This window comes from Syngnathus typhle, linkage group LG2 (genome assembly GCF_033458585.1).
Source record: "Syngnathus typhle isolate RoL2023-S1 ecotype Sweden linkage group LG2, RoL_Styp_1.0, whole genome shotgun sequence".
In the NCBI taxonomy this organism is placed as follows: domain Eukaryota; kingdom Metazoa; phylum Chordata; class Actinopteri; order Syngnathiformes; family Syngnathidae; genus Syngnathus; species Syngnathus typhle.
Window position 1 is genome coordinate 25,874,340 of NC_083739.1, and position 8,999 is coordinate 25,883,338.

At 43.5% G+C, this 8,999-nt stretch overlaps 1 protein-coding gene across 2 annotated transcripts in view; it reads left to right on the top strand.

The window, feature by feature from the left end:
* Positions 1-8,999, top strand: part of itpr3 (inositol 1,4,5-trisphosphate receptor, type 3) — a 534,890-nt gene that overhangs the window by 14,061 nt on the left and 511,830 nt on the right. For both annotated transcript variants that reach the window (XM_061272597.1, XM_061272598.1), the window contains exon 2: positions 8,363-8,433. In XM_061272597.1, coding sequence (XP_061128581.1) covers positions 8,363-8,433 — 71 coding nt within the window. The remainder of the gene's footprint in view (positions 1-8,362; positions 8,434-8,999) is intronic.

The following is an 8,999-nucleotide window of genomic DNA, read 5'->3' on the forward strand; positions in this document are numbered from 1 at the left end:
GATGTCAGGTTTTCTCTTCTTAGACTTCAAAATGCAACCCCACTAATCACACTGTAAAGAAGGCGGAGAAAGGGGATTTGGCAACCCTGGCCACAAACATTCACACGACATGTACGTTATCAAAATGCAACAAAAGCGCGACAACAGACACTCGATTTGATGAAAACTCATGTCGCGTGACGAGCAGCCCCATTCGCCCTTTCTGGTCAAACAGCAACGATAAGGTATGATCCCGTGAGAGCATTCAGGAATTTGGTGTTGAACTTCAAATTACTCTTAATGAGATTGTTTCTGTTGTTTTAATAATTTATTTGGGCTATGCACCTTTACGTTTGCAGTTTTATGTCCCAAATTCTAAAAGAATTCTAGTTCTTTGAGTAAACAAGAAATAATCCATTCACTAAAAATGAAAAGTTAGTGAAAGAACTATAATTTTTGTTTTACACATTGAATACTTCATTTGTTCATGGTTCGTTTGCAACCTTAGTCTGGCATCTACAGCAGATTGGTTTTGTTTGCACATTCTGGACCACAGTCATGTTTATGTTTCAATTCATTAAAGAAAAATCAAGCAATTTTCTCTTGTATTTAAGATTGTACGGTGATAGCACCTGGATACTAGTGTGAATGGAATGGGTGTAAACAATGAAAAAATGCCAAAATGTCAGAGGCTAACAGCTCAAAGGAACTTTTTGGGGGGGGGGAGAAAATAACTATAACCTTCTAACTTGTAACTATAAAGTTCATGAAATTTAAATTATGTACTATGAACTGAACAACTTAATTTTGAAATTTGTGAACTGAACTTTGAACGAGTTGGTGTAGAAAATGAACTTTCCCACCACTGTTAATAGGAGTGTGTTTCTTTAAACATGTTTAATAAATACAGTTCCAAACATGTTTCATAAATGCTGCTCCAATTTCATAAACATAATTGTGTAAATCGCTCGCTCACTCACTCGCTCACACGCTCGCTCACTCGCTCACTCACTCACTCACTCACTCACTCACTCACTCACTCACTCACTCACTCACTCACTCACTCACTCACTCACTCACTCACTCACTCACTCACTCACTCACTCACTCACTCACTCAAGCACTCACTCAAGCACTCACTCAAGCACTCAAGCACTCACTCAAGCACTCACTCAAGCACTCACTCAAGCACTCACTCAAGCACTTACCGTATTTTCCGGACTATAAATCGCTCCGGGGTAAAAGTCACACCAGCAGTAAAATGCATAATAAAGAAATATAAAACATCCATCCTTCCATCCATCTTCTTCCGCTTATCCGGGAACGGGTCGCGGGGGCAGCAGCTTCAGGAGGGACTCCCAGACTTCCCTCTCCCCAGCCACTTCATCTAGCTCATCCCGGGGATCCCAAGGCGTTCCCAGGCCAGCTGAGAGACAGTCTCTCCAGCGCGTCCTGGGTCGTCCCCGGGGTCTCCTACCGGTGGGACGTGCCCGGAACACCTCCCCAGGGAGGCGTCCAGGAGGCATCCTGACGAGATGCCCGAGCCACCTCATCTGGCTCCTCTCAATGTGGAGGAGTAGCGACTCTACTCCGAGTCTCTCCCGGATGACCGAACTTCTCACCTTATCTCTAAGGGAGAGCCCGGACATCCTGCGGAGAAAACTCATTTCGGCCGCTTTTATCCGGGATTTCGTTCTTTCGGTCATGACCCATAGCTCGTGACCATAGGTGAGGGTAGGAGCGTAAATCGACCGGTAAATTGAGAGCTTTGCCTTTTGGCTCAGCTCTCTCTTTACCACGACGGACCGGTACAGAGTCCGCGATACTGCCGACGCTGCACCGATCCGCCTGTTGATCTCGCACTCTATCCTCCCCTCACTCGTGAACAAGACCCCAAGTTACTTAAACTCCTCCACTTGGGGCAGGATCTCATCCCCGATCTGAAGAGGGCATTCCACCCTTTTCCGATCGAGGACCATGGACTCGGATTTGGAGGTGCTGACCCTCATCCCAACCGCTTCACACTCGGCTGCGAACCGCTCCAGTGCGAGCTGGAGATCACGGCCTGAAGAAGCCAACAGCACGAACAGAACATCCAGAGCCCTTAAGAAATCCGGGCGGATCTCATCCACCCCTGGGGCCTTGCCACCGAGGAGTTTTTTAACTACCTCAGTGACTTCAACCCCAGAGATTGGAGAGTCCGCCTCAGAGTCCCCAGGCCCTGCCTCCACAATGGAAGGCGTGTCTGTGGAATTGAGGTCTTCGAAGTATTCTCCCCACCAACACACGACGTCACGAGTCGAGGTCAGCAGCACGCCATCTTCACTGTAAACAGTGTTTACGTTGCACTGCTTCCCCCTCCTGAGATGCCGGACGGTGGACCAGAATTTCCTCGAAGCCGTCCGGAAGTCATTCTCCATGGCCTTGCCAACTCTTCCCACGCCCGGGTTTTTGCCTCAGCAACCGCCGAAGCCGCGTTCCGCTTGGCCATTCGGTACCTGTCAGCTGCCTCCGGACTTCCCATGGGCTCACGACCTGTGGGAGGGGCCAAAGAGGTCGGGTGCAGTGCAAGCTGGGCGGCGGCCAAAGGCAGGGACCTTGGCGGTCTAATCCCCGGCTGCAGAAGCTGGCTCTTGGGACATGGAATGTCACCTCTCTGGCTGGAAAGGAGCTGGTGTGCGAGGCAGAAAAGTTCCGACTAGATATAGTCGGACTTGCCTCCACGCACAGTTTGGGTTCTGGTACAAGCCCTCTCGAAATATAAAACATATACATATAACCATATATAAGTCGCACTGGAGTACCGTATTTTCCGCCCTATAAGGCGCACCTAAAAACCTAAATTTTTATCAAAAGTCGACAGTGCACCTTATAGTCCAGTGCGCCTTATATATGGCTCAATTGATGAATTTGTTGATCCATACTGGTTGTACACTGTGCTCTGCCAAAATGTTTTAGTACGTTTTAGTACGACTAGTAAATTACAAGGTCGCATCGCTTCCCAACATTACGGTAACTGTAGTCAGGGGGCATCACCGAATAGCTGTTGTACCCACGAGGCTATTTCATTTCAAAATAGGCTGCTCCGTTAATGTTTTGAGTAAATCTACGGATCGATATGGAAGGGAAACATAGGTAAGTAGTACCAATGCGTTAGACCGAACTTTAGTCAGTTCTGATCATTTTATAGGAGATCGTTTGAGAAACGCGATTGTTTACACTTTGCAGAGGCTCATGGGAGATTGCGAGCTGAGGCTCATGGGAAATTGCGAATGGCTAATGCTATAACGATAGCTGCTATACGCGCGAGGCTATTTCATGTCAAAACAGGCTGCTCTGTTAATGTTTCGAGTAAATCTACGGATCGATATGGAAGGGAAACATAGGTAAGTAGTACCAATGCGTTAGATCGAACTTTAGTCAGTTCCAATCATTATATAGGAGATCGTTTGAGAAACGCGATTGTTTACAGAGGGCTCGTTGGTTATAGAGGCTTTGCAGCTGACGTCATCAAGCTACCCACATTAGCTTGGCGGCCATCTTGGCGGTCAACTTTTCAGTGCCGGTGTTGTGCTTGATTTGGTCCCCCCGTGAGATTTTGTTCCCCCTGCCGCGGGAGCGCGCACACCTTATTTGGAAAGCAAAAACCGATGTCGTACGGCGTCGTACGGCGTCAGCACTACGTTGTTTTCAATAAAAACATGAAGACCGCACGTTTGCGTCAGTCAATTTAAATTTTTATAAAGGATTATTCTCATTTGATGTCTTTAAATTCATCCGCGTTCTGCCATTGAAGCGGGGTGCATTCAAAGACCAGTCGTACAGACGGAACACTCACTCACTTCACCAAAACGCAACAATATAATTACGTGAGCTCTTTGCATAAACCTCAATGCAAAGAAACTCCTCTTTTTGGGTACAGGCTACAAGGAGTATATATTACAAAGGAGACTTTATACTTAATTGTGATTATCACTCTTTCATCCATCCATTTTATTTTATTACTCAGGTATTTTCAAAGCAAATTAATATTGTTGCATTTATTAATTTGCTTTAACATGACAGCGCAATATAATTAAAAGCTGACACTATAGCAATGTCAAACGTGTTCATTTAAGAAAAAGCCACACACGTTTTGTGATCAAATCTTTCATAACGAGAACGATTTGAGTGAATTGATTTGAATGAATAGTTGAAATTTCAGTTCTGAAGGCTCCTTTTGTCCCAAGCAAAGTGACAGATGGTGGGGAGGGGGGATCGAGCTGACGAGTTGACCGCCAAGATGGCGGCATAACACAAAATCACGTGATAAAACCACGTGACTGCAAAGCCTCTATTGGCTAGTGGGTGCATACCTCAACCCTAGTCAACCTCAGTTTGTTGCAGTAAAGCTTCTATTTTATGCACCTTATAGTCCGGTGCGCCTTATATATGGACAAAGTTTTAAAATGGGCCGTTCATTGAAGGTGCGCCTTATAACCCGGTGCGCCTAATAGGGCGCAAAATACGGTATAAGTCGCATTTTTCGGGGAAATTTATTTGACAAAATCCAAAACCAAGTACAGACATGAATAGGCAACAACAGGCTGAATGGTACGGTATGCTAATGTTACATTAACACATAAACGAGGAACTGAGAACGTGCCTGACGTAAGATATCAAGAGTTATTCAAATAACTATAGCATAAATAACATGATAACAAGTTTATCAAACCATTCGTGTCACTCTAAATCATTAAATCCAACAAAATCTTCGTCTTCAGTGTCACTCATAAACAACCCCGCTAACCCCAGAAGTACAAGATGCATTTCACTTTGTTTTCTACGTGGCTTATGTCAGATTCATCGTCAATTGCAGTTCCAATTATTCCGCAGGTGTAGAGCGCTCTCATTGGATTTAGTGTGGAAAATAACATATGAAGTGATATAATAATGTGTTAATAATTTCACATATAAGTCGCTCCTGAGTATAGGTCGCACCCCCGGCCAAATTATGTAAAAGAAAAACTGTGCGTTATAGTCCGGAAAATACTGTAGTTGCTGAATCTGTTACTTACCCATGCAGTCACTCACACAGCAAATTACAGCTTTTTTCCTTCAAGCTTGACATTACTTAGACTTTGACATTTTTTTTCCTCAAAGGTTGAGTTTGAAGAGGGTGGAAAATGCTTCATCTTGGAGGTACCGTTTTTTTCCGTGTATAGTGCGCAAAATTTAACTAATTTATTGTCCTAAAATCTGGGGTGCGCATTATACATGGGTACAAAAAATTTTTAAATTTTTTTTTTTTAAATTTTTTTTTTTTTTTTTTTTTTAAGTCCCAATGATCGTCACACACGTAGGGAGGCAATGGGTCCCATTTTTATAGTCTTTGGTATGGTCTTAACTAGGCTGGATGTAATTTTTTTTGTTGGCGTTGATTTCTCCGACTGCCCGTAAACGCACCACCGCGCTTCGTGCGCGCACGGGACAGCAAACGAGCAGGTGATCGAGCAAGCGTCTGATACGAGAGCATTGCGGTCGCATGGAGCGTGTTTGAAGTGAACAGCAGAGAAGAAAGGCAAAGTGTTGTGAAATAAAATGCACAGAACGGATGCGCAAGACACGTCAGCTATATAAAGAGCGAGAGTTGTTTTCTTCCTATTAGTTTCAATTCACAGTTTAATTAGCAGTTTCAATCAGCAAATAACAAAATGCGTATTACAGGTAATATTTTATTTCACAACACTTTGCCTTGTTCCTTTGGTCTCTGCTGTTCATCCTAAAACACAAAGGCGCTCTTTAAGCAATGCGACAGTGAGCGCCCGGCGCGCTGCGGTTGCGCGACCGCACCAAATTAAGCTCCCTGCGCAGTGCGCACTGAGGTCCACTTAAATTTTAGAAAGTACATCAGGACTTTAAAAATATCTTCTAAATTTCAGCGACGGCTCTGTCACAATAATCGACCAGCCCGGTGCAGTTGGGCGGTCGGCGGCGCGCTACGGTTGAGCGTTCTCTCGCACGCTCTCTCTCTCGCTCTCTCTCGCTCTCGCACACACGCAAACCGGATATCATACGGAGGCCGCCATTACAGATGCGCAGAACGGATGCGCAAGACACGTCAGCTATATAAAGAGCGAGAGTTCAGTTCTCTACCTAAATCCGTATTACAGGTAATATTTTATTTCACAACACTTTGCCTTGTTCCTTTCTTCTCTGCTGTTCACTTCAAACACGCTCCATGCGCACGGAGCGCGGTGGTGCGTTTACGGGCAGTCGGAGAAATCAACGCCAACAAAAAAAATTACATCCAGCCTAGTTAAGACCATACCAAAGACTAGAAAAATGGGACCCATTGCCTCCCTGCGTGTGTGACGATCATTGGGACTTAAAAAAAAAAAAAAAAAAAAAAAAATTTTTTCAAAATTATAAAAAAATTCATAGAAATTGGGTGCGTATTATACATGGGTACAAGCTTTTTTCCAGCATCAGCATGCCATTTTTAGGGGTGCGTACTATACATGGGGGCGCACTATACACGGAAAAAAACGGTAATCTAATTTTAATTTGGTTTTAAACTCCACCGACCCATCCATCATCTACTGATTATCCAGAGTTGGCTCGCGAGGGCAGCAGCTTCAGTAGGGAAGCCCAAACATCATTCTTCCCACCCATTACTTCCAGCTCTTCCGGAGTCGTTCTTAGGCCAGTCAGGAGACATAGTCTCTCCAGCATATCCTGTCTGACCCTGCCCTCTCCTCCGGGTAAAATGACGATGACCAACCCAATTGGATGTTGCTGTTGGACTCCTACTCCAACTGATCTGAGCGAGGTGGACCACCTCCTTGCAGGCACTGCTACAGCACTTTCCTCATTGACTAACCAGGATGGCTTTTGAGGGTGCCCCACTTGTACAAAGGCTTCTTCCTTCTACACTTCATCATATTGTTGTTATTGTTATGCCTCTTATTACATTGGTCTATTGCTCCTACTTTGTGTTTGTGTTGTTAATTTGTGTTTCAATTTAATGTTTTCACCGTCCTTGTTGTTGTATTATTATTTGATGTGTAAAGTGCTTTGCTGCAATTAAAAAATGAACAGTGAAAATGTGCATTTATGTATTTATTTTGGAATTCATTAAGTCCTCTAATATAGTTTCTAAAATTTTAAAAGGAAATGCTGAATTTGCAACCGTAGCTGGTAGAGTAAACTTGTAATGAGGCTCTTGAATTATAGTGTAGGATATACGGTTCTTTATGTAGTGTGGGATATAATGTTAAATATTTTAAAGTTAAAGTCCCAGTAATCGTCACACACACATCTGGGTGTGGTGAAATTTGTCCTCTGCATTTAACCCATCCCCGTGTGATTTTAATCCATCCCCTGGGGGAGAGGGGAGCAGTGAGCAGCAGCGGTGCCGCGCTCGGGAATCATTTGGTGATCTAACCCCCCAATTCCAACCCTTAATGCTGAGTGCCAAGCAAGGAGGCAATGGGTCCCAGTCTCAGGGCGGACACTCTACCACTAGGCCACTGAGCTGGTGTGATTATGGTTAATTTATGGTGTGAGATCATAGCCTTTGATTGATGTTTGTATTAATAGGAAGATGCTTTCCGAAATATAAATATTGGAAATTAGTTGATCCAATTCATATTCCAACCAAAATGCCAACAATGAATAAATATTTATGTATGCAAATTATTTGCCCTGATATGAGGTATACCGTTTTTTTCCATGTATAATGCACCCCCATGTATACTACGCACCCTAAAAATGGCATGTTGATGCTGGAAAAAAGCCTGTACCCATGTATAATACGCACCCAGATTTTGACTCCTACTTAAGTCCGTAAACGTAAAATTATTTCAGAAAAAAGATCATATTTGGGAACAACCGGATGTTATTCTGCCGGTCAGTATCACTGCGCATGCGCTAGCCAACTCGATAGCGAAGAAATGTTTCGGATTTGTGTAGGGTACATTGTGACAGCAAACGAGCAGGTGATCGAGCAAGCGTCTGATACAAGAGCATTGTGTTCGTATGGAGCGTGTTTGAAGTGAACAGCAGAGAAGAAAGCGCATCTGTAATGGCGGCCTCCGTATCATATCCGGATTTAAAAAAAAAAAAAGAATGTTTTTTTTTTTTTTTTTGTACCCATGTATAATGCGCACCCCAGATTTTAGGACAATAAATTAGTTAAATTCTGCGCATTATACATGGAAAAAAACGGTAGATTTATATCACCAATGTGTTCCTGTTGTACAATACAGAAAAAACAACAGTTAATAGTTTGGTATTCACTTAGTGTCTTTTGCTGAACATAATGCATGGATGGTGGATGGAATACTAATTGTGTGTGTGTGTGTGTGTGTGTGTGTGCACGCGGATACGTGCGTGTGTGCAGCTTGGTGGATGATCGTTGCGTGGTGGAACCAGCCGCCGGAGACCTAGAGAACCCGCCCAAGAAGTTCAGAGGTCAGATGTTCGTTTGTAATTGTGAGTGTGCGTGTGTTTCAACTCGCGCTTGTGTAGCATTGTTTTTTTTTTTTTTTTATCATCACAGTCAGCAAAAACTACTTCTAAAACAATCTTGAGAAGAAACTGAGCTAGTTTTTAGCCACTGCCTTTTGTAGAGCAATGGCTGCAACGAAGAAGTATTTGGATGCTGAGTCGTAGCCAAGAGTAGTGAGGTAGAAATGTCAATGGTTTCAACAACACTCACTTTATTTGTAATTTTAGAATGACAAAGAGGACTTATAAATAATTTAATCGTTATGTTAATAGTGAAATGAATAGTGAAATGTTAATTAAATCTAAAATCTCGCGTTACGTTCACGATTTTCCTCTCTGTTGACCACCTTGACTGTTATTACAGCTCCTCCCATGCAGAATGGTGCCGTCTGTCACTATTCAATTGCATAGAGTCGCACATATGTAACCTGCCCATTCAGACTGGCAACTTTTATTTACCGTTTTTTTCCGTGTATAATGCGCCCCCATGTATAATACGCACCCTAAAAATGGCATGTTGATGCTGGAAA